We start from the raw sequence: 26,490 nt of genomic DNA on the forward strand, positions 1-26,490 counted from the left end.
TGCTCACAGACAGAGAGACAAACAACAGTGAAAACATAACCTCTGTCCACCAAATGAGTCACAATTGTGTTGTTCTTTTTTTCCAAGTGTCTATCCTGTAACTAAGAACCAATATGGCCATCTTTTAATTGAAGGAGGCGAGATGAGTTCGGTTCATGTCTTTTTTTAAATTATTATTGTTATTATTATTATTATTATTTTATTTATTTATTTTAAAGATGCTTGGTTGGAACCTTCAGAGTTTCTGACTATTCTGTGTTGTCCATTCCTAGGTTTGTGGAGTCCCAGCGTAATCCTGTTAAAGATCCTGTCGTGTTGTGGATGAACGGCGGGCCAGGATGCAGCTCCATGGAAGGCCTGCTTTCAGAACATGGGCCTTACCTGGTGTGGCCTTTGTTATTTTTAACAAAACTACATGAGACAAACATTTATTGCAGTTGTTTGTTTTTCTTTTCATATGCTGCATTGCATTCTTCGTCTTTGTCAGATTCAACCTGATGGAGTCACCCTTGTTTACAATCCCTATTCTTGGAACTTGGTACGTAGTCACCACTGTTTGTATGTAATTTGTTAATTTAAAATGGTCAATCTATTTCTGGATGCTAAAATTGGTCCACATCATATTTTTTTTGAATTTCAGTACTTTTTCGATTTGTTTCCTGAATGTGTCAGTAAGCCTTTTTTGTTTATCATGAATTTGTGTGTTTTGTTTGTTGTTTGTTTGTTTTTAGTTGCGTATGCTCAGCCCATGAAATCTGATTTACTTTTGATTGTATTGTTCACTTGTGTGTGATTCCCAAAGTCGTATGTGATTTGATGTGCTCTTTTTGAGCCTTAGTGTTGAACTTTTATTATCCTGAAGATCTTTTAAATCGGCTGTTGTTCTTTTTTGTCATAGTTTTGATTTTTATGATGTCCAACTAATCTTTGAAAGTATTGATTAATTTGCAGTGTTACAGGTACATTGGTCAGCTACAATGACTCTACCTTACCATTGTTATATTTTTGATTCCTGTCCATGAACACCTTTTTTAGGTCTCCAATGTCCTTTACATTGAGGCACCAGCTGGTGTTGGATTTTCGTACTCCCATGATGCGAGCTACACCACAAATGATGATGAGGTTTCTCTTATTATCCCTTCTTTTTTTATTTTTTATTTTTCTTTGTTTTCCATCTTCCCTCTCCCAATCACTACTTTGATTTGAACACAGATTTTGAATTCCATGGATAAACTAATTGCATCATAAGGTTGAATATTTGCATGTATTCTTATGGAGTAATGGAAAAGAGTTGGAAAGCACACACATACACACACACACACACACACACACACACACACACACACACACACACACACACACACACACACACACACACACACACACCAAGATTATAGAGTTTAACAGGTTCTGAATTGTTTGTGGAGGGTAGGATGGTGGTGACTTTGAGTGATTCTGGGAAAAGATTTGGGGTGGATTTAATTCTGAGGGATGAATTGGAGGTGAGCAGTGAGTTTTGACTTGTGGGCTCTCGTGGATGAATGAAAGCGTTGGCAAAAGCTGTGCAAGACATAGGACAGTAAAATATAGCAATGTTGCCAAACTCCTTTTTAGTATACAATTGATTACCAGTCTCTGTGAAGAATAGTGTCTGTCTGTGTTGATGCGAAAGATAAACAATTCATTTTATCAATGGAATTGATAAGATTATGTTTATTTCCATGCAAATTGAGAGGGGTGCTGAGATTTCAAGTGTTAGCCCCTTCCTCAGTAAAACAAGGCTCCATAAGTGGCATTTAGAACCCTTTTTGTCCCCCCCCCCCTCCGACAAGGTGCGACCTTCATGCATCTTGGACCTTCATGACATCGCCTTGCTGGTGTAGCAGTCCACTTTTATTGTAAACTAGCAAATGCCACCCGTCGCTTCACTGATGGGAATACTGGGGGGTGGGGGAGAGAGAGAGTTGTGGGAGCGAGGAGAGAGGGAGAGTGAGGAAGGGTGGGGGAAGGGAAGGCAGACCTGCGGTGGAGCAATTATGATTCATCCTGTCTCATCAAAATGATTCGGTAGATTGCATACGTCCACCAGGCTGAACAGTTTGCATTTTGTGTCCCACTAATAGGCTGGATCTGGATCCGGACCTGAAACAAAATCTAATCGGAGAAGAATCGTTAAAAAAATTAAAAAAATAATTCAAAATTCTTGGATCCGGATCGTCACCAAAATATATTCAATTTGTCCCCATCACACACCCAATTTGTCCACCAAGTTTCGTCCGAATCCGTCCAGAGCATTTTGAGACATCATGCTGAAAACAAACATTCGATGAGTACAACAAAATTTAAATATGCATTTCAATAAAATACACATTATCAATGCTTTTCGACTTGCACTCCTCAGGATAAAACTGCAAACAGATGAAGAAGAAACACCAAACTCTCATTTATATAGTTACAATGGGATGAGCTCAACGTTTGGTTCAGAGAAAGAGAGGATGGGAGTACCTGATTGGTAGAACCATAGAGAATCATGAACAATGAGTCGGTGGAAATTAACCATCATGAATAATGATTCGGCAGAGATGAATCGCCAAAGTACTGGTGGAAACATAATGCTCATTAGCTGAGGGCTAGTTGGGGGATTGGTGGGGGGTAGATCTTTCTTGCTCTATTGACCAAGATACCAACCAATCCATTTTTGTATCTCAAGGAACTGTAATAGTCTCACCGAGTAAGCTGTCCGGTAAAAGTAGAGTTAAGGTAGACTGTGGTTTTATAAGCATCAGCCGATTTCTCAACCAAGACGTCCAAGAAGGGAAGTATGCTGGAGCATTCCATCTCTAAGATGAATTTCAGGGATGGATAGATGGAGAGTTCAGGTATGCCAAGAAGACGACATGCTGAGGTTGACTCAAAGACTGATAGATGGATGGAAGGGGGTTGAACTCCAGGATGTGGATCTACAAAGGCATGTTTTTCACAGTAACCCACAAAGATGTTTGCCAAGAGGGGATTCCATTGCTACGCCATCGATCCGAGTATACATTGAATCATTTAAGCTGAACTTGACAGACCGGGTCACCATATTCATTAATTCGCGTGCGGAATAAGCGTGTTGGGTGGAAAATCCAAAAAAGTCTAAGAAGCGTGCAGGTCCGAATAAGAGGGTACGGTGGAAAAACCAGAAATGTGACAAATATAGAACATGTATTTTATTGTTCAAATACATACTGTGACGAATTTGGGAATTCTATTGCACACAACATAGTTTCATTTAGTCAGCTATGTCCATAAGTGCTTGTTCCCTAGATAGCTCACCTTCCATTGTTTAAATGCTCAGAAATCGATTAGATGCGCTGCGGATCAATTTAATAGTTAGGGAACGAACAATGGAGATGTCCCTCCCCCTCTTCTGAGAAGAGGAAGAACCCTGCCGTCCCATGACTCATGATGTCAACAACTCCCTCCCACCCGTGGTTGAGCGGGGGGGGGGATGGATCACGAGGGCATGAGTCACGCCGGGTGTGGAGGAGGGGGGGGGCGGAGAAGGATAAGGACAAGATCCTTTCTTTGTTCTTGGTTCGTAAACTTTTTGCTTCGGCAGAGAGCAGTCGTTCAGCAGACCTTCGGGTCCTGTTTGGCTTGGGTTAGGGTTGAGGCCTTCAGAAGCTTTTTGCTTCGGCTGGCTCAATGAACTTCAGCTGAGGCCTGGCTCGGGAGGAGGCTTTTTGAAGGCTCTTTGCTTTGACGGTCCCGTGAGCTTCGGCGTGTGCTTGGCTCGGGAGAGCTTTTTGCTTCAAGCTGCCCTGTTTGGAAGGAAGTTAAGTTTGGAAGGAAGGAGTGGTGGCTTCTTCTTCTTCTTCTTGGTTCGTGGAGCTCTTTGTTCTCCATTTTGGTTCCCGGCTTGGTGCGACTCATTGACCTCTTCGTGGAGGTGGTTCCTCGGGGAAGCGACGCATCGACGGGAAGGATCGGCGCCTCGTCTCACCAGCATGTGTTGAGAAGCGCGGGAGGTGGTTCCTCTGGGAAGCGACGCATCGACGGGAAGGATCGCGGATCGGTGATTGGATCCAGCTCGCTCTCGCTGGAGCCTGGGTCCGAAGAACTTGAAGACCACACGAGGTGGAGAGGTTCGAGATAGTTTCTGGGTTTCAGCTCACCTGTCCTCCGAGCTGGAGCTCGTTATTAAAGGCCTCTGCCACCATTTCTTGGGTGTGTGTGTGTGTGTGTATGTGCGTACGTGTGTCCGTGGGCCCGTCTAATAAGTAGGAACTGCTGTTAAGTGCAAGTGACTGTACATAATAAGTAGACGGTTGTAGTTCTTTTGTCGTGCATTTGTTGCTTGTATAATTACATACGTGTTTTGCCTTGTTTAATTGCATACGTGCTTTATTATAATAAATGTCCTTGTGTGAATGTAAACCTGTTCGTTGCGTCCATTCCCTCATTGAACTGCCCCATCTTGCACTCGGAATATAGTTGGTTTTTAAATAGCAGATAAATAGAATCAGGTCCGGCGAGGTTTGGCGATAATACCCGCTCGGTTATCCCAGAACGGAACGGACTGCTTAAGCGGTTTCTGTCCAAGCAGGCCTTTGCCGAGGTACGGTCCCTCGGTAGGTTATCCGCACGGGTACTTAGGTATATCGATATTCGGCGATTGACCCTATTTCGCGCGGGTAGAATACGGACTGGGCCGTGGTGGGATTAAAAACCCACCCGTGACTGGTTTCTGGCGTTATTCCAGAAAGTCACGACTGAATTGTCCGTTCGGTGAGCGAAGCGACCGATATTGGTTAGACGCGGTCGTTCGCCCGCCGGCGGGCGGAAATTCTACAATACATTACATCAGGACGACACATCTCTCGACGGGACAACATCATCACCCAACACGCTCGCCAGTGTAAATATGACCTGAAGGTGGCAATAACAATTTTTTAATAAGCGTGTAGACCCGAATAGAGGCCGTGTTGGGGGGATTTTCACCTCGAAAAAAATAAGCGTACATGCACGCTTATTCGCGATTTGAGAGTAATATGCTGTTCAACCACGAGTGATTTTTCACCACCCGTTGGTTGCTTCCGTCAGTCCAAAAAGATGTTCTGCCCGCCTCTCATACAAGTAGGATTATTTACGAATTTCAGTGCCAGTGTGATGCTGGGTATGTGGGCCACACATCTTTGAGATTGAAGGATCGTATTGAACAACACGTCCCTTTGGGGATCAGACGGGGTCAGTCAACTGAACAGACAACCAACTCGGGCTTGTAAGAATGTACACAGTATGACAACTATTCCCTGTGCCTCTGCAATTGGTCACCATTTACTGAATAATCCTCAGTGTGCAGAGCAATATCGTCTTGGCTGGTTTATAATCCCGGGTAGAGGATGCAGTTAAGCTCACCTTCATGCAGCTCTGTAATTATGGATCCCATAACCTTGTTTATTATTCATATGGGGGCAACTTGTCATTGCGTTTATGGAAGAGATGTCAAATCCGGTATTAATCTGTCATTTCCTCTGGCTTTTCAAATGAAGACAAAATTGAAGGACTTTGCTTTAGCTGCTTTCATCATGATATCGTCATTTGTGAAGGAGGTCGCATGTGAGGAGCACTACACAAAAGAGTGACTTTATCAGGAATTTGAGAAGTTTGTCTTCCAGGAGGAGATGATATTTTGCTTGATTACAAATTCCTCTCCACTCATCTTTATTTTCCAAACCAAATTTTCAGTGCTCCATGAAGATGTTGGCTTTGTGCCAAAGCCTGGCCAAATGCAGTCTGGTATTTGGTAAGCTCGCTTTTCTTTTCTTTTTTCCTTCCAAGAGCTTTTAAAACTCTGCAGAAGTCGAGGCTCATGAAAAATCTGGACAGCGGAGGTTGCAAAGCCATCACATGGACCGAGGGGATTGGTTGGATAAGGGACATTCGAACAACAATGGTGCCAAAGTTGTGGGTTGACAAAGGGCAGTGATCCCCAATCTATGGCTCACGGAAAACATTGGTGTAGGATTTGATGAATAAGGAAGATAATTGTTGCTTTCAGTATCTCCTTACATGGGAATATAGTGGGTCATCATCTTGAGACCTTTTTTTAATTTTTTATTATCATTATTATTATTATTATTATTTTTTTATAGTTGAAGCTCATGAAGGAAGTAGCAGGTGTCTTTATAATCATCTTTGTTTTGATCTACACTTACTCCTCAAGGGCATGATCATTATATGAAGTGATTATTTGTGAATACAGCTTCTGTACATCATTTTAGTTTTTGTTTGTGTTCTGGTGTACAACTTTGAATTTTGCCTTTGAAATGAAAAATTTGAATAGGCCATATTTCTTTTCCTTCGGGACTTTAAAATTTTTCAATAGAGAGACTGAAATAGGCCTTGTTCATGAGCCTCTTTTGCTTCAGCTGGACAAGCCATTGAGGCACCAGCTAAAAGCCTACAGATTACTTCAAGCTAGGTGGCACCACTTATCGCCTCACCCCATGCTAGTGTCTGGCCACCATGCTGGTTCGACTGGCTTCCTGCTGTCAAGCCTGCTGCCTGGCCTGTCATCAGTCCTGTCAGAGTAGTTTGATGGCTCGTAGATTGGAGGGCAGTAAGGTGTTGAGAAAGAAGGGAGAGGCAAAGGATGAGGGGGGAAATGGCAAGTACATTGTTTGGGGGTTTAGTGTCCTGGTCTACTTAGGGTTTGAGAGCAGATTAGTTAGGCCTTCTCCTTCTCTGCCCTTTCAGTACTTCCTTACTGTCACCTCTTGACCTCTCGGTGCTTTGCTAGTGACTTTTCGTGTCGGGACTCACTTGGATAATGTGGAAGTGACAGGGGTAGCAACAATTTTGCCGTGCAACATGTTAATGGTTGTTTGGTGTTCTAAAACACTGTGCAACGTACTGCATTTGGATTTTAAAGTGTTCACTCATCCTGACGTATGGAGCATTAATTAACACCAGGTTTGATTCAAATAGTTTTTCTCTGTGAAAAATACTTTTTTGAAACTAGTGCTTCGTCTGCCAAGCTGTTTCAGGCCATCGCGGGACAACAAAATTATTTCTGGTTCTATTTCAATGAGCAATGATGACTTGTAGCATTTAATAGCATAGCATATTTGTAGCATAGGATAGCATTTAATGTTTTTGTTTTTGTATTCAAACTACAAATGAATGGATCACTTTCTGCTTGGTTCTTGAGACCCTTTTTATTTACTTTTTTTTCTTTTATTATCTATTATTTGTGCACAGGTCTCTCTCAACAATCTCTTGGCATTGAAGCAGTTTTTTCAGCTGTTTCCTGAGTTCATCAAGAATGAATTTTACATCACAGGCGAGAGTTATGGTGGCTTCTACGTGCCAACACTGGCTGTGCGCGTGATGGAGGAAGGCAGCTTGAATTTGATGGCAAGTTATGTGGATTATTGTATTCTAATTCAAAGGTCGATTTCTTCACCACCGAAATCAAATTCTAGTTGTAAAAAATCTAAACATAAATAAAAATTCTTCACATGTTAAATTTGGTTCATAAGTATGGTGGATAACTTGTTAGCCCATCTGCTTGCACAGCAGGAGATGGGATTTTGCAATCACATATATGTGTCGATGTGTCTGTCCATAACTCGTTTACCATCTGAGATTTCCTTATCAAATTTTGAACAAAGCTTTATTGTGAGAATATGGAGAAGACTGTTGAATAATTGGGTTGAAATGTCAAAGGAGAGTGACAATGAGTATAAATAGCCCTTATTTGCCCTCCACTGCACCGCAGCGCAAGACCGCCGTTTTTTAAAAATCACTTCTAATTTTTTATTTATTCATTTATCGTGAGCAATTACCACCCGTCACTTCGCTGATGGGTATACTAAAAGGGGGAGGGGGAAAAAGAGGGGGGAAGAGGGAGAGGGGGTTGGGGGAAAGAGAGCAGGGAGAGAGGAGGGATGGGAGAAGATGACAGTTTGAGGTGAGAGGAAGGGAAGGCAGATGTGTGGTGGAGCGTTAATTACTGCCCGGATGCATCCAGAGACAAACACCGCCAGGATGCGTCTGGAGGCAAGCTGGCTGGAGACAAACACCGTCCGGACATGGACAGACAGAGGGGAGGGGGGAGTGAGAGAGATGTGAAGGTGGGTACTGCATTATATTGGAAGGAGGTAGAGCAAAGAGATGGGACAGAGAGAGACAGAGAGATAGAGATATGCTTCAGGAACAACACACACACTTGGCTAATATCAGCAGCAACCCAAAAACCTTGAGTAGCTTTCACTGAAAAACAACGTTGCATTTATGGAGACATTTCAGGGATATATTCACAAACATGAATCTTTATAAACAGCTGCGTGTGACTGATGGGGAAAAAATTTAGAAAACTATTTCGGTAATTTAGAATTGAGAAAACGCATTAATAAGGTCAACGACTCGGAAATCGGGTGTTATTTCACAATCACTCGCTCAAGGCGACGTGACGGGCAAAAGCGTCCGCAGTGAGTGAATGATTCACTCAGGAGGACGTAGTGCGGTTCTGCTATCTACTAAGGTGGTTCAGCAAGTGGCTTCAGCATTCATGCAAGCACTCCAATTTCTTTGTCGATATGGAACGGTTGGCAGGGCTGTCGCTACATATATAGGATCCCTTTAACTTTAAAGCCCGTCTTCACCGCACATGCAGCCATTAATGAAATAAAATGAATGAATATAATAAAATGACTTTATCCACAAAAGAGTTGTCGCTTAATGCAGAACAACCCTGGAGACATCGCAAAGTTCAATCGCCCGTGAAATAAACATTGCAGATAATCCGCCATCTTGCCTGCTCGTCTGTGCATGCATAAAGGGTAATCGGTTTGGAGTTTGTGCAAACGTTATAACTTCTTTTTTTTCAAAACTTCCGTTTTTTTTATACCAGATTTGCTTTCATTCCCTGCAGAGCACCTCGTGAAACCTCCGAAAATTAGTAAATTAATTTTATGGGATATTTTCACAAACTCGTACTGTAGAAATGCCTGGTGTTTGCTTAACGGTTGGGGTGGTGGGCTTTGGATACCAGGATCCTGAGTTCAAATCACACTCAGCTTTTGAATTAATACCAGGTGGGGTTGACTCTGCCTGTCATCCTTCCGAGGTCGGCAAAATGAGTACCACACTTGCTGGTATCTGCTGTCCGAGTGGCGACCCCTCCAGGATTGTGACCAATAGCTAAGGAAACTGCTTAAGCAGCACCAATGCTCTGCACAGAGTATGGTCCTAATGGATGGATGGATGGATGGTATCATAGAATGCATGAAATTGCTCCAAGCTCATAATTTGAAACCAACAGAACTTACAAAAGCGATATATACCACAATTCGTAGCTATGATGAACAGGCATGAACAGATAATATGAGTGAGGAAAGTGGGAAAAAAAACTTTATCGTGAAGAAATTGTTGCGGCCTGTTCCAAGTCGAGCATGGTTGAACATCTGCATGCCAAAACACATGGCGGCTTCAGACCCTGCAAAGTTACCCAGGAAACGCCTTAAGACCCAGAGAGCGAGGTGGCTGAGAATCGCCTGATGAAGGATATAATTAAATACGGCTGTTGATTATCTTCAAAAGGAATGTTTTAATAAACCCAAACACTCAATTTTCACTCTTTCACTTCCTTGGAGTTTTCTTAGTGTGCATGCAATGGTTCAGGCTGCAAGGTTCCATGATTTTGGAGTTATGGAGGACACACATATACACACACACACACACCCTTTTATCAGTATAATATATATATATATATATATATATATATATATATATATATATATATATATATATATATATAAAGATAGCTGGTGCTTATAGACTGCACAAATAAAGGGGTGTGTCAGAAAAACATGTTTGACGCTTGGAACAAGATCACTTTTCGGGTGGGTACTCTGCTATGGTATTAATAATCGATGAAGATAATTACATGTCCCCTTCCCCACGCCAGCCACTCTCATGCTCCTGTTTCCCTCGATCCAAATTAAATACAATAGTTTAGTTGCATATTTATTTAGCTTACTTTTCTTTGATGGTTTCACTGTGGCAATTTGGTGAAATTGGAGTTTCCCACTTTTGGCTCACTTGTGGATAACTAATGACCCTGCCTCGTAACAGTCCTTGCATAGCCTCTTCAAACATGTCCATCGCAGAACACTTGATTAAATTATTTATATAATGATCCAGGCTCGCATCTCGTACTCATTCCAAGCTTTGCATAATATTTGGTTTGCCATCTCGGATGAGAATGCCATAGAGTTCTTTATTTTCTGACTTGTCCTACTGTTCTGCTATTAGTTATTATATGATGAAAAATAGTGTTAAAATACCTTGTTCTCCAACAATCCCAAAGAGGAACTTCATCTTGGTTTTAAATAAATTATTTTCGATTATGATTTAAAAAAAAAAGTGGTGCCAAAAGTTGTCATTGCGAGACATTTCTGTGTCGTTTGGTGTCACAGTTGTAATTGACAGACAGAACATGTTTTTTGACGAAAGCACAACCGAAGGATTTTTGTTCCGATTGTCCGTCTCGTAACCATCAAACTTGCTCATGAAAACTAACGCTGGGATATGAAGCTTGGCTTGGAAGTGTTTGCAAAACTGGCAGGGGTTCAATGATGAAAAAGTCTTGTACATACAGACTTTCCATCGCTCTAACAGGAAGCAGATTAGTTTTTCATTTCAAGAGGCTTGCACTGAAGGCAGCTCTGTGCCAGAGAGAGAGAGAGATAAGATGTGCACTGGATCCAATTTAGCTCATTAGTGCTGCTCTGTTACTTGGGCTAACCCATAGTAGAGTAGGTTTTGCTAACCACTCAAGCTTTGTCTGCTTGTTTGTTTGACCACAACTAATTACCACCATGTGATGTTAATCCCATACCTACACCTGATCCTTTTACATTTTCGATCTTGTTTATTTGTGTATCTTGTCTGTCTTGGTTCCTTGTTCCCTAAGCTTCCGTTCTGTCCATAATCCTCATTTTCCGTACCGAGAATTGCATTTGAAGTCAAAAAGATTAAGCAAGGTTGCAAAGTTGTTTTTTTTCTGTATTCTTATCTTTAAAACGAAATGTAATTGTAATTGGCTTATTTAATTTACTGCTTTAATGGAGAGAAAACTAAATTAATAAACACATCTGATGTATATTGCTCGTTTATCATCTTTCCTCCCATGACAATCTCTAGTTTATCTTAAAACCTTTATCATTGGTTTGTTCATTTTTATTTACAGTACAGTATTGTAATTATAATCTTCATCACCATTGGTTATTTACGTGTTTACCTAGAATTGATGGTTACCTTGTTTCATTAATATTGGAAGCCTGTGTGAGGATAAGACTTGATGGTGAGAGTAGCAAGATGAGTGTATGTAAAGATGGGAATGGTTGAGTAGTGGACATTAACCAGGCAAGGCGTGGGATGCCAAGAGGAACATGAAAACTGCATACCGAACAGCTTGCAAATATAGCAAAGTGATGGTGCTGGGCACAAGACAGTCGAAGCAACCACATTGACCGCTGCTTACACAAGAATTTAATCTGTGGTGCCGCTTGGCAAAGGCCCTTTGAAGTAGCGGTGCACTCTTTCACTGGACCGTAATGAACCTTCGTGATAGTTGAGGCCACGGCGGCCTCAACAGTTCACTTTTTGAAATGAGCCATGGCTTCCGTCTCGCTGTGAACATCGTGCGATAATTGCGAGGCCTGTGTGGAGTTGGCGATTTCTGGCGCCGCGTTGACGGACGGTGTTAAACACTTTAACTGTTTAACCATAAAAAAAAGCCTTCTCTTTGTGGAAAACTGTGGAACAGTTGCTTGCAAGTGGCTTAACACGTCGACGATTGGAGAAGCTTTTGAGGGCATTCCCGTAGGATGGAAACTTTCCTCCACGACCACGACTTGATTGTGGCTTCAAAAGTTTCACATGAAACCACAGCCCTTTGAAGTCTTTTCTCTGAGTGTGATGCTCTCAATTCGAGATAAATTTTGATTTTGAGGCATCGCAGATGAGAGTGATGTGCTTCGGAGCCAAAGGTTGTACTAAGTGTGTTGTTCTTATGATTTTCAGTTTGTTTCCCATTAAAATCTTTGACCGGATGAAGGATTTCATCAGTAATAATGCTCAATAACTGAACTTGATGCTGTTCTCACACTGACTGTGAGTTTCTTTGCCGTGTTGGGATGCATTTTTTTTTTAATTCCTTGGGGTACAATGGAAAGTCTCCATGCTTTTGTTTTCTCTCTCTGTGCAGGGTTTGGTGATTGGAAATGGCCTGTCCAGTTGGAAGATGAATGATGATTCTCTCATCTACTTTGCAAACTACCATGGGCTGTTTGGCAGCGAGTATGTCTTCAACATTCTCAGCTCTCTCCTTGTCTTTTCTGAAATGGCGTGAATTTATGTTGTAAGGAATGCCTTTTGGGGGGGGGGGCAGCTATTTATTAAGTACGCAACTCTTGTGGAAGTTTTAAACCTCTTTCCCCACCTCCTAAGGATCTTGTAAATATTGTGCCAAAATAATTTTCTTCTCAGATATATGTCATCGTTTTGCTGTAAGTAAACAAGGCTTGCCAAGCTGCATGTCATTGTCTGATGCACAATTTTTAATATTTTTTAAATAAAACTATATGGTATCGCCGTGAACTGACTTTTGGCCCGTGTTGTACTTCGATATAACTTGGACAGAAAATTCTATTCAGTATTTACGATTCATTATAGTCTGCTTTTCCACTCAGAAATACTTCTTTTAATTTTTTTTTGTGTCCAGAGTCGAAGCTCATGGAGGAGCTATAGCACAGAATGGATCAGGGCATAAGATAACAAAAAGAAGAGTGGAAAAACAATGGGTTGGGGGGAGGGGTGGGATCAGAGCAACAGCAGGACAGATCAGGGAGACCTGGAGGAAGAAAGGACCTTGGAAAGAACAAGAACAAAGGGACGTGGGAGGAGGATCGATGATGAACAAGCTGGACGCGGGTGCAAACTTTCAACCACAGAAGTGGAAGGGAAAATGGGAAGCAGAAATGAAACGACAACAAAATAAAATGAGGTTGGTGAGGTGGAGGGATGGGCGGGGGTTAGGGGGTGGGGCAGTGGAGACATGATAACCTGGAAACCCAGAAATAGGTGGGTTTGAGAAGGGTTAATGAGGCTATAAAAGACCATTGTTATAGATGGGGGATGAAATAAGATGGTGGTAAGCAGCTGCGTTGAAGTCTTAGAGGGAAGAAATGGATTGGATAGACTAAGGAAGTTGGTTATGCATGTGAAAGGAAGGAGGAACGCATGAGTGGAGGTGAGCAGTGAGCCTGGATTTTGGGAAATTCAGCCGAATTGTGTTACTGGCAAACTGTGTGCACCCTGCATAAACGTGGGAGGGTTGGTGGCAGGGCAGAGCAGAGCATGGGAAAGGCAGAGGTTGCAAGATCAAAAAGGAGGTGATGAAATACTGAGATCACCGACCTGTCTGTGATGTGAAAGTGATAAGCCCAGAGATTCAGTTTCAACATGGGAGGTGTCAATAATTTTGAAGGCCTTGATTTCCACAGCATTAAGCAGTGGCACCAACCCAAAGGGAAGAGCAGTGCTCCATCAAGCTTCAGATGAAGGCCTTGTTAGTCGATGAAAGTTTGACTATGCCAAGGAAAGACTCTTAACAACTGAGGGTACCCAGTCAGCGGTTGATTTTGCAGGCCAACTTAGATATGTGGTTTGACCAAGAAAGATAATGGCTGATGGTGAGGACCAAAAGTTTGAGACTGAACTTCTTCAAGAGGTTTGTCAAGGAAGTAGATGGGAGTGTTTGCCAGATGGTCCTCGAGAATGGACAGTGAGAGTGTGACGATTTCCAGGTTTGGAAGACATATTCCATGTGTTGGACCAGCTTGTGATTCTATCAAGGTTTTCAGAGGGAAGAGGTTGCTGTGCCTCCCTACCTGAAGGATGAGGGATGTCATGACAGAGTGTGGAGTCCTCAGGAAAGAGTTAAACGGGATTTTCCAGTAAGTCAGAAAGCTCGTTGATGAAGATAGGACTGGGCCCAAAACACTGCTTTGGCAGATTCCATCCTTTATAGGGAGAGGATATGAGAAGATCCCGTTGAGAGCCACACGTTGACTTTGAGAGTGGGCAAAGTCAGTCAGCCACGAGTGGAGTTGGCCTTGGATGCCTTCGACAGAGAGTTTCGAGAATAAGGTAGGATGCCAGACTGTATTGAAAGCTCGAGATGTGTCCAGAGAGACGGTCTTCATCTCACGTCAGAGATTGAGGGCTTCCATCCATTGTTGGGAGAGTCGAATGAGCATGTCCAAGGGAGAGTAATGAGGTCTGAGTCCAAACTGATGGTCTGAGATCAGGCTGTTGGAGAAAAGGAAGGATTTTTGACAACACAGGCAATCCTGTCACTCACACTACGTCAAGTTTATTCACTATATACATCACAATACAAACGTATGATCAAATAAGAAAATAGAACCTCCCACTCGACTTTCCTTAAAGTTTCAATTCGATGACCAGGGGTGTTCAAAACATTAAGTTATTTTTTTTTTTAATTTTTTTTTTTTTTTTCCTGTCTAAATTTTCAAAGAACATCTAAAGCGCGAAACTTTTCCATCAATTGTTTCTCATGAATTATTTCCTTTCGTAAAAACGAACCAAATAAGCATCTTTATTATTTTAGAATGAAATGTTTGTTTTGTCAATCACGTGTACAAATGGCACTGTGCATGGCCATCCAGAATCTACTTCTGTTACACAGTTGGAGGTTTCAAGGTAACTTGGGAAGCATTTTCCTCTCCCATTGTAGGTGCTTTGTTCTTTGAAAAGCCATTGCCTTGTGCTGTTTTGGTTTATGGCAAACTAGTACATTGATAATGCCCTATTACCCAACCGCTGAATGATAAAGTTTGCTGTCACGTGCTGAAGATGCATGTGGAAATATACCAGCCATCTTGATGGCCTGGGTATGGGAATATATGATGATGTTTTACCATCAAGAGGTGCTTTTGCACTCAAGTGTTATGTATTGTGGACTCTCACTGATTTTATTTTATGGAACACATAAGTGGCTTGCAGAGAAGAGTGGAACTTTATCGGTGTGTGTGTGTCGGAGCAAAAGTGTGTCGGAGCAAAAGTGTGTCTGCAAACTATCCAAGGCCTAGAACAAGCACTTTTTCTGGCTCTGGTGAGCGAGTCACTTCCTCGCTGCCATTCCAGAAATTTGCCTCTGTGCTGATAGCACAGTGCAACACTGGTGGGAAATTGTGCATGCGAGACCAATTGATCGACGTTTGGAAAAGAATGGATAAGATGATTTAGTTGGGATGAATATTGTAATGTGGATTTTTTTTTCGTACTCTTGCCAGAGGATACTTTGAATCTTTCCGAGATGCAAGTTATAATTGCGGGAAGAGGTAGCCGAAGTAGTAGAGATCGGCATGGGGCTGGTATTACAATAATAAAGGGGAAAATTGAGGTAAAGATTTTTGTTGGATTAACCTTTAGGGAAGATGTTGTGGAGAGCGAATGTAATTTATGCAGCTCCTCAAGTTGTTCTTTTTGTTGTTGCTTGAATGTCGTTTATTTTTGTTCGGCTGCTCAGCCATGTCGCTGATAGCTTAAGCACTGGTGGGAGACCTCATGTTTGAGCAATGAGTGGAATATCACATCCATTATCGAGCAGTTTAAAAGAAGCATGCATGTTCTGTGCCCGCGTGGGAAAAGATATGCGGCACCGTCACTGGCTTTTCTGCAACCCTTCTTTCTTTGGGTCACTGCCTTTCAGCACAACAAAAGTAAACTGTTTGAATGCAAAGTTTCCTGCCTGCTAACAGTTTCTGCCATTCAAAGTGCATTTCGTAAAATGCCGTGCCACTGCTAAAGCTCTTGCTTGGAATGGTGATGTATGCTTCGGGGATTTTGCAACTTGATTTTGTTTAAATGGATACCAGAAGCCCTAGATTTATATTTTAAAAGGGTCCAAATAAAAATATCAAAATCCAAATTGTCTCTAACTTTCTTGTACTCTACCTTCCTTTCCACTATCTTCCATGTCATGTGTGGTAGGTATATTTAACAATATACCTCTTGGTCATCAGTTTCATGTCCTCAAAGAAGCACGGCTCTACATATGTCTAACTTGCTGTTCCGTTTCAGATTTCTTACTCTTTCTTTTGGTATTCCTTGACTTTGCAGTTTGTGGATGCGGTTGCAGGAAGGTTGTTGTTTTCAAGACAAATGTAACTTCTACAACTCCACAAGAACAAAGTGTTCAGATGTGGTAAGATTATCCCATTTCCGGAAGTTTAAAGGCGATGTGACAGAGTTAAAGAAAAGGTGAGAGGTCGGTGCATGAACAGAAAGGAGTCTGTGGAGAATATGGGCTGATATGGGACAGGCATCCAGACAAGTTTTGTGGGAGTTGTAAAAGTCTTGAGTTTGGTGTGAAAGAGTGCTGAGTAGCACCTTGAAAGATTAGGGTGAACAGATAAGGGAAGATTATTCCACAAAAGGGAGTGATGGTGGATGAAAATATTTGCTCTGGAAATGCTGACAGTTACAAAAGGAACAGTTTGACCTGATGGAGCTGGGGATCGATGAATGGCTGATAAGAGTGGAAGTACAACACCAGAAATTTGTGATGGAATACTTTGAGGCCATCAACTTGATTGTGGTGTGAAATAATAATGCCCCAGTACAGACTTTTTCTTCCTTGAGAAATCCTGTTGAATTGGGTGCTTTTGGGACTATGCAGGTTTTAGGATAGCCAGATGGTCTCGCTGAGCTCTGGCTCAAAGTGGAGGAAGAATGGTGTCCCTGGAAAGGTCGTAGCAGCAGAAACAAAAGGTACATTTAAACTGCTATTAGCTATGTACCTGGGACAGAGGGGTACATACATGTGGGCAGGACAAGGAGTAGTGTTCACTCGGGATGGGTGAATGTATACATGTGTTGCGAGTGTGATGTCTGTTATAGGGTACATTCATAAGGTCAATATGCTGTTGGTATTTGTGCATTCCTTACCCTGCAACCTTCTTTACTTCTTCCCCTCCTCCTTTTTTCCTCTTTCATGCTCCCCCCAACCCTCAGTGAAACTGAGTCAATAAATTGATACACTGAATTGATGTTGAATTGATAGAGCACAGGCATATAATGGGCAAAGTGGCTCTTCCTCTTCCGATGTCCATGTTCCTTGGAGCCTGTGTCGTACTTCAATATATTAAATGTTTCAGACAAACATGTACATCTGACAGATTTGTGTTACCAACCATAAGATTATTGGAATATTCTGCGCTGAAGCTTAGCCTATGGGCCTATCACTTTCCCATCACAGACAGGTCGGTGGTGTCTCTCTTCCACCACCTCCTTTGTGGTCTTGCACCCTCTGCTCTTTCCAAGCTTTGTCCTCCCAGGTTTCTGCAGAGCTCACACGGTCCATCCTCAACCCCCTTATGGTGAAACTACCTCAATCCAAGATCACTGCTCACTTCCACTTCTTTGTTCCTCTTTTTTTTTCCCCCCCCACCTGTGGAACCAACTTCCACATCCTCTTCGATTTCATTCTTCCCTCCAGGTCTTCAAGACAGTCCCAAATCCAAAAACATGATCTTTTCTACCCTCATCAGCCCCCTACAGCAAGCACCCCAAGCCCAACATGTTCCAAATTTGCAGTTTTCCCTCCAGAGTTTCTTTCTTTAACAATCTTGTCCACCCCATGCATCCTTTCTTGCTCCCATTCCTTCCTACACCCCTTATTCGTCCAAGTCTGCATCTATTTTGTCCTTCAACCTTGCTGTTGGTGTACCCCCCCCCCACACCCCTCCGCCTTCTCCATCTACTGTTCCTTTTGTCCTGTTGCGTCCTCATCTGTTCAGTGTTCCCGCTCTTCCACGAGCCTTGACTTTGTATACAATTAAGGGAACCTACTCACCAGATCCAAGGACAAAATGTCTCATCTTGGAATGTATCTCTTGAACTTTTGAGCGATGACTTTTAACCACTCAAGTTTTTGGCTTTTATTTGATTTGCAGGTGAAGGAAGCAGACAACATTGTGGAGAACATTGGCCTGAATATATACAACTTGTACGGCCCATGTGATGGCGGCGTTCCAAAGAGCATTCGGTATGTGCAATTGATTTTGTTTGATGTTTTGTTTTTGTTTACTCATCCTTTTTTTTTTCTGATGAACCAATTGAAGCAAGAGGATGTGTCCTGTTATTCTATGCACAACACGTATTTTTGCTTCCTCGATTACCTTTTTGTACTTTTACAGCAGTTTGTTAAATGTTTGGGGGAGGGGATGTTTTTAATTAGTGTTTTCTATGTTTGTCTTGTATTCAGTTCAGAAGGGAAGCGATTGATCCTCCCACATCCTGGGTATCTCTTTTCTCAACACAAGTTTCAACAAACCTGGCGAGAGGTAAACACCTTCTTTCTCCCTTTGTATTATAACAATTACTTCATCTTTGTTCAGCTCTTCCTGCTTTCTGCAAAGCAGCAAGATAGCTCATTTGGTAACTTTCTCACCATTGAGCTGTCTTGCCTGCGTTTGATCAGTGGCAGGGTCAAACTTGTTGAAATAAATAAATAAATAACCACTGTTGTCATTATTTGGAGGCAGAAGGGGCTACATTTTGGAGCACCATTTCTTCAGATATGGATGTAAAGCTGTCTGTACCTTCTACATTTAAGTTATGGATGTGAAAGATCCTGCATTACCTTTCAAATATAGTAGGCACTAATATTTCGCTCCAGAAGCCTCGCCAAATACTCTGCTTTTGGGGTCACTGTATTTGTGACTATCTGAAGTTGGTGGGAGTGTTTGAATGTAGATTTGGCACTTGCATAAGAGACCAAAAATTGTCTCCTTGTGTGTCTAAGTTTCTTTTATATCTGTGTATGTCTCGGTGTTCTTGATTTAAAAGTCTGCCTTGTGATTCAGTTTTGATGGAGACCTTTCAAGACACAATTAGCTGTTCCTTAGTTTAACGAGTAATACTAGTCCTGGTAAAGAACAGTGATTGGATTGCATTGGCGGAGAATACAAAAATGGATATTTCTTTCAAATCTGTAAGTGCAGGTGTATCGCCATGGGAAACAAGGTGAGGCTACCTTTCATGCATTATATTACATTTTTTTATCTTGCCAAACGCAGAGCGTTTTGCAAGATGTTTTTTCGTCGGTTTGTTTGTGTATTTATTTTTATGTTACAATTGATTTTCAAGTTTCAACTAGCTCTGTAGATCACAGTTTTCGTGCAATCGCTCTCAAACTTGATATGTATACTGGTGAGCGCAATAGCTTTCGACACAAAATGTTGAAGGTCAAGGTCACCAGAAGGTCAAACATCAAAATCAACGAAACCCTTAACTTTTGAGTGATTTTTATCTGATCATCTCCAAACTTGGTGGATATATAGTATATCGATAGGCGCTCAGCTGATTAGTTTTTGGTGGCGATCGGCCTTGACCTTCATGGTTTGCGCCTAAACTCGAAGTTGACGATTATGAAGGTCATTTTTAAATCTTTGACGAACAATATCGAGTAGTACCTCAAATTGAAGCCCAAGAAGAGTGCTTTTCAGATATAGCTATAATTTGACGACAGAATCTTTTGCTGACGTCATTGACGATATAAATATTTTTGTTTTTGGCAAGATAACCTTCAGCCTATGGCTGAGGGTCGGGCTAGTTTTTTTGTTTTTCCTCCAACAAATGTTAACCTTTCAAAGAATGCATCAGTATCACTTCGTCTTCTCAAATTTGAGTGTTCACACAGGAAAGTAGAGAAAAGTGTGTTGTTTTATCATATTTATGATGCACTCAAAAATTCAGGAAAGTGTGCTGATCGTATTTGTGTGTATGCACTCAAAAGTGTTTCATACAGTAACACGATTGTTCATCTCTTTACTGCTGCACATTTTAAAGTTAGCTTCAATGATGAAAAAGTATCAGCAGCAACTGGCATTATTTAGAGGGCATAGGAAACATGTCATGTGACAATACCTACAGCCTTTCTGGGAGAAAACGACGCCGAGTCAAGTGCCAAAAGTAAACTGCATCAATTTCCATCACTGTGTCCTTGTTTGACATTTACGGACGTTGTGCACTCAAGATGTGCATTGGCAAAAAAAAATCTACCCTGCGAGTTATCATTAATTTTTATTTCGAAGTCAGTGCTTCGGATGAAGCCAACGATGTGCATTCTTTTAGGACATATGTGAAGCCATTGTGTTTTTGGTCCTATCTCTTGAAAGTGAAGAATCACTTAAAAAATTTTAGTGTCTGGATCCAGATCTGGATGGTTCTTCACCAAAGTAGAATCAATTTGTCCTTGTCACTCACCCAACCTGTCCACCAAGTTTTGTCCAAATCCGTCCATATATTTTTTGAGATATCCTGTTCACAGACAAACTGGGATGAATACATAACCTTTATCCACCTTCGGTATCTCAAATAGTTACGACAAGATTCGGCCGAAATTTGATGGACAGGTTGGGTGTGTGACAGACCAATTGTTTCGATTTTGGTGAAGATCCGAATCTGCATACGAGAATTTTTAAGTGATTCGTCAACATTTAGAGATTGGACCAAAAACTAAAGACATAGATATACAACACAATATTTCAAGACGTTATGGATGAATTCGGATGAATAGGTGACAATAACAAGCCGATTAGATTTTGGTTCATATCCAGCTCCAGATCCGGCCTATCAGTGGAATACAAAATGTAAACTGTTGAGCCTGGCGGTGGTGTGTGCTCTACCGAGTGCTGTCCGAGTTCTTTCTTCAAAAATATTTTCAAAATTTATCTTAATTAGAATCTATAGTTTAAAACTTTTTAATGATATATCTGCTACCACACACAGTGGGATATTGCACAGTTCATTTTGCGGTGTGGAAAGAACACATGCCATGTTATATGGGTGCTAAAGATCGTGCATGTTCAGACCTTCATGTTGCATCTCCAAAAACTATCCTACCCCTCCCCCCATTTTTCACCAATCTCCTTTAACCTTTCCTACTCTCCCTTTCATCCATGCTGTATTTTTCTTGTTTTGTCTTCTCTTTAATTACTTATTTCCTCATCCCTTCCCACCCTTTATTTGGCTTGTGTATCTACAGTATAGATTGTTCCTTATGAAGTGCCTTCTATATTTTCATAAATTCCTATCAGGGTGTGGTTTTCATACCTCGAAATATGTATCGTTTTAAATATATTATGCACTTTAAATCCAGAGCTTAGCTAGACAAATCCATCATCTTCTATTTCAGATAGCGTCCTATTTTCAATCTTGTTTCTTCTGAATGATCTCCTTCAACATCTGCCTGCCTTTTCTCTTCGGTGGAATTCCACTTCACATTTCTCTTGCCTCTGTGTATGGTCTTTTAAACACGATGTTCACCAGGTCCTGCTGCTGCCCGCTTGTGTTTGGCTTTTGTTCAGCACTATGCTTCTCCCTGATTTTTAGAATGAAAATAATTTTCAATCGGTGCAGCTTACCATTATCAATTTGTTCTCACTGCATCTCTCCTCCTGTGAAACCTCAGAATCGCCGGCTCGTTCACGCTGGAACTCTCGGACTTATTTTGTGTTGTCATTTGTGTTCTATATTTATTTACACCATGACATCTCGCCATTGCATTGCAATTCATTGTCATGCAGTTGCTGTAGTGCAGAATCGAGCAATTTTGGACACCAAACCATAGGCAAAGGGATAAGAGCATATGGAATCGACAAGACGTTGACCGAGGAAGTATTGACTGATTAATTAAATCTGGTATTGGTGTGGTGCAGGCATGATGGGCCCAATGGCCTCCTCCTGTACGTAAAAATTCCTTGTAATTTATTGAGGTATACCAACTGCTAGCTGTGGGATACAAGAAGTGACATTTCAGGCACTTACCCTCTTCGGAGCACAAGAGCTTTGCAAAGGTAAAAGTTTTCTCTCCAACATCTTAAAGTGCTTATAATGCTGTTGAAATTGCAAGTTTCTGATGTTTTATTGATATGATGTTGAAAAAAATCTGTTTTCTTTAACCTGTCAGAATATAAATATTCCAGTGTAAAAAAAAAAACTGGATGCAAGCAATGTCAAAGCAGGCAGAGAGCGCTCTTATTAATTACTACAAGCGGTACCCGGCAAAAAATGAGCTTTCACCCTTTTCTAATCGTGCGAATAAATTATTGAAATATCAGCTGCTTTTTTTTTTCATGTCCTTTTCTCACGTGTGTTGGAAGTAGAATGAAAAGCATTCTAAAGTCGGACGTACTGTTTGATCGGGAGATTTATATTATTGATATACGGATATAATGGAAATGTTGAAAAAGACGTATACTGAATATAGCAAGTGTTTTCTTCATGTAACCGATACGAGAAACGGGATTGAATGAGACTTTCCATGATTGTAAATGAGGGAGGAAGAGTTTTTGTTTTCATGTAAATTGAAGCAGCCCAATCTATCCTCACCTAACTCAATGATATCATACTGTTTTCAGATTGGGCTTGATTAGTGGTATCCCCTCAAGGACAATTGTTGACGGACACAGGCACGCCGAGACCGAGCTCCTTTTATATTATAGATTTTATTGGTTTAAAAAGTGTTGTCCAGATAGCCTCGAGGTATGTGCACTCCGCTTTGAGCTGTCTCAACTCTACCCACTTTGAATCTCAACCCAGTTATAAACTATCAACTTGGTGTTTCGCATCAATGTGTGTGCGCCATCCATCAGAAAGTCATTAAGCCAGAGGACCCTTCTGCCAGCACTGGTTGTTGATGAACGTTAAAAGATCCAACAATGTATTTTGTGAAGAGTTAGTCGAGTTGTCGCCGGCACCTTGAACAAATTACAAATCTCCGCCCTGACTGGTGACTGGGAAGGCAATGGCAAACCACCCAGCACAGGCAAGACCACCCAGCTTGGGCATAACCACTACATAAGGTAGTTGCTACCAAGCATCTTACTTTTTCAACATGGAAGGTGAATGTAACCATTGTTTTTTTTTTTTGGGGGGGGGGGGTTATGTTGAATTTGGAGGAACATTGTCACCCCCCCCCCCGTCTTCTCCCCACTTTTTTGAAAACGAACCGCTCTTTGTCTGGAGTGTAGTTTTTTTTATCAAATGAGCCGAGTTATCTTGTTTACCACCAACGTGTTTACATTTTTGCCAGAAATAGAGGGAACCGAACATTCACAGAGTTGGGCTACAGAGAAAGTGCCATTGTCTGAATAACAGTTGAACAACGGGTACTTGTATTGCTTGTGTGTACTTCTTAATTTTAATAATGCATTTCAGGAGAAACATTTACTTTTTAAGATAAACTATTACTGATGAGCAGGTTTTTACTATTCCCCTTTTGTGTACATCATATTGAGTTTTTTTTTTTTTAAATGAAGTGCGCAACTCGCGCTCCACGCACGCACTCCTCACACATTCCTCACACCCACACACTACTCACACGACTGACAGTCACACTCGCTCACAGATATCTATCCATTGTGTCAGTTGCATGAAGCTGACGCGATGCATAGAAATCTGTCCGGAGGATTGCCATCATTTGACCAAGCCCTTGAAAAATGGAGAAATTATCATAAAAAGTTTCATTTTTCGCTCACATGGACTTCAGTCTGGTGAGCTTATGTGATTGGGCAGTGTCCGTAGGTCAGTCAGTGTAAACACTTCAGTCGTTCTGGTTTGAACCAAACACACGATTTTAATAAAACTTGGCCACAAGTTTCATATTTGATGCCCTGATGCCAAACAAAGGTTTACTGACTGCATCGAAATCCACACTCATTAAGGGGATCTATGGGGTGGTTTTGACCCCCCAATAGGTATATGCTCTCTTCTCTGAAACTCCACACACCATTTCAATGAAACCTGACCACAACCTTCACCACCCATGATGTACTAAAGTTTGGTCATGGCATTAAAAAACAAAACATGATCGAAGCGGGTTTTCAGGGGGTATGAGTGACTGTTGCTCCTGATCCAGGTGTGCTTCAGGACGCATGGTCCTATTTATAAACATAAAAACATAAAACTTTCAAACTTCTCTTAAACCTGGTGGTGCATTTGTAAGTTTGTCTCTGATGTATGTTCCCCTTCCATCCCTTCCCTCTCTTCAAATGGGACCACAGCGAACCCCGTTTGTGAGAAAGCCGATTTCCTCAATTCAGTGTTTGCTTCCAAATCTTGTGTCCCCAACCCCTTGCTCTTCTTAATTTCAATAACTTGATTTTATCCTTCCCTGTCATACACAACTGCTCCTGGACTCTGTGTCTTTTGCATCTCAGAAGATTCTTTCAACCCTCGACTCTCTCTGCCACTGGACCGGACGGCATCAGTTCACATGTCCTAAAATCTTGCTCTGCTGGTCTTGCACATCCCCTCTCTACACTTTTCACCCGATCATTTCACTCTCAACGAGACGTATCGGCTTGCGTCTCATCAGCAAAGTCATGGAATCTATCATCGCAGTTGATATGAATACCTTCCTTTTCTCCACCAACCTCATCTCACATCACCAATTTCGTTTCAGACCGGATCATTCCACCTTGGACATGCTGCTTCTACTCACCCAACAATGGATGGAGGCCATCAGGGCCATTTCTCTGGACAAATCTCATGCTTTTGATAGTATGGCATCCTGTCTTGCTCTCCAAACTGTCTGGCCTTGTCATCCAAGGCCAACTCCACACATGGCTTACTGACTTCCTCGACTCTCATAGTCAACATGTGGCACTCAACAGGATCCTTTCATTCCTTTCCCTGTCAATGCTAGAGTATCCCAAGGCAGTTGTGGGTGCAGACCTATTCCTGATCTTTATCATTGACTGGAAAATCCTCTTTATCTATTTGCTGATGATGCCACCCTGTGCTGTGACATTCCTCATCCTTTAGACACGCAGGCTGCAGCCTCTTCCCTCTCTTCAGACTTTGACAAAATCACAAGATGGTCAAACATTTGGAACAATTCTTTCAATCCTAACAAATCTCACACTCTCACGATCTCTGTCCGAAAGGTCATTCAAACTCCTGGGACTCACTATCGATTATGATCGTTCTTCAGCCAACCACATTTCAAAGCCAGCCGCCGACTGGGCATCCTTTGTCGCACAAAGTCCTTCCTTGGCATTCCTGCACTCCTATCCACCTACAAGGCCTTCATCTGCAGCTTGATGGAGTACGACTCTCCCCTCTGAGCTAGCTCCCCTGCCTCACATTTTTCTCAGCTTGATGCTGTAGAAACCAAGGTCTTCAAGATCATTGCAATCTCCCACAATGAAGCTGAGTCAATGAGCTTATCACTTCACCATCACAGAGAGGTTGGTGGTCTCTATTTTATACCGCCTCCTTTCTGGTCTTTCACCCTCTGCTCTTTCTGTGCTTTGTCCCCCACAGGTTTCTGCAGGCCTCATACAGTCCACCATCGACCCCCTTTTGGTGAAAATACCTAAATCCAGGATCACTGCTCACCTCCACTCATTCGTTCCTCTTTTTCCCACCTGTGGAATAAACTTCCATATCTTATTCAATCTCATTCTTCCCTCTAGGGCTTCAAGACAGCTGTTCAGCACCGTCTCAGATCGTCCCCAATCCAAAATCATGATCATTTATCCCCTCGTTAACCCCACCCAAATCACTCTGAGTTGTCCAGTTTGTTTGTTTCCCCCCCGCCCCCCCCCCGTAGAGTTTTCTGCCCCATACATGCATGTTTTTGCGTCCTGATTTGTTCAGTGTGCTATATCTCTTCCACGAACCTCGACTATGGATACAAAAATAGAAGTGGAGCATCGTGTCACACTCTTTATGAATTGGAACATCATGTCACACTCTTTTTTTTGAATCGGTAAGTGTGTTAGCTCTACACTAAGTTGTTAAAAACAAACGATCAGGCAAAATAAACGGGCTATTTAACTTCATGAAAGACTGGCAGGCAGATGATCGGGGTAAGAAGGGTTTTGTAAACACTTGTCTCTGGTGTTGAAATAATAAGACCAAGGCCTTAGTCTCATCTTGTTTACCTCCTCCCACTGAAGGGGAGCCGAGGTTATGTTTTCACCTCTGTCTGTCTGTCTGTTTATGTGCAGGATACCTCAAAAAGTTGGTAACGGATTCGGTTGAAATTTGGTGGGCAGGTTGGGTGTGTGACAAGGACGAAGTGGTTAGATTTTGGTGAAGATCCGAATCCGGATCTGGGTGGTTACGTGCTCTACCGAGTGCCCTTCTAGTTCTTGTGTTTTTTTGTTTTTTTTTCCTTCTGTTTTTCATTCTGTAAAACAAAACTTGCATTTTCCTGTCCAACAATTAAGTGATACATTTTCTTGAGCTCATTTTAAGTACTTTACAAGCATAGACTTGGTCTGGTCAAAGCAGAGTTATCCATTCTGTAATACGAGATTGCATAAAGTTTTTTTTTTTTGCTTTTATTTTTAAAAGTAGTCTTTCAAAACATGCTAATTTGTCATGAGGCTA

The 26,490-nt window shown here is 41.8% G+C and overlaps 1 protein-coding gene across 3 annotated transcripts in view; it reads left to right on the forward strand.

Moving 5' to 3' along the window:
• CTSA (cathepsin A) overlaps positions 1-26,490 on the forward strand; it is a 144,193-nt gene that overhangs the window by 98,079 nt on the left and 19,624 nt on the right. For all 3 annotated transcript variants that reach the window (XM_085845389.1, XM_085845390.1, XM_085845391.1), the window contains exons 3-10: positions 273-384; positions 488-538; positions 1,036-1,122; positions 7,249-7,404; positions 12,263-12,354; positions 16,204-16,288; positions 18,039-18,130; positions 18,350-18,428. In XM_085845389.1, coding sequence (XP_085701515.1) covers positions 273-384; positions 488-538; positions 1,036-1,122; positions 7,249-7,404; positions 12,263-12,354; positions 16,204-16,288; positions 18,039-18,130; positions 18,350-18,428 — 754 coding nt within the window. The remainder of the gene's footprint in view (positions 1-272; positions 385-487; positions 539-1,035; positions 1,123-7,248; positions 7,405-12,262; positions 12,355-16,203; positions 16,289-18,038; positions 18,131-18,349; positions 18,429-26,490) is intronic.

This window comes from Eptatretus burgeri, chromosome 11, assembly GCF_056783735.1.
Source record: "Eptatretus burgeri isolate ZD-2024b chromosome 11, Ebu_testis_v1, whole genome shotgun sequence".
Taxonomy (NCBI): Eukaryota; Metazoa; Chordata; class Myxini; order Myxiniformes; family Myxinidae; genus Eptatretus; species Eptatretus burgeri.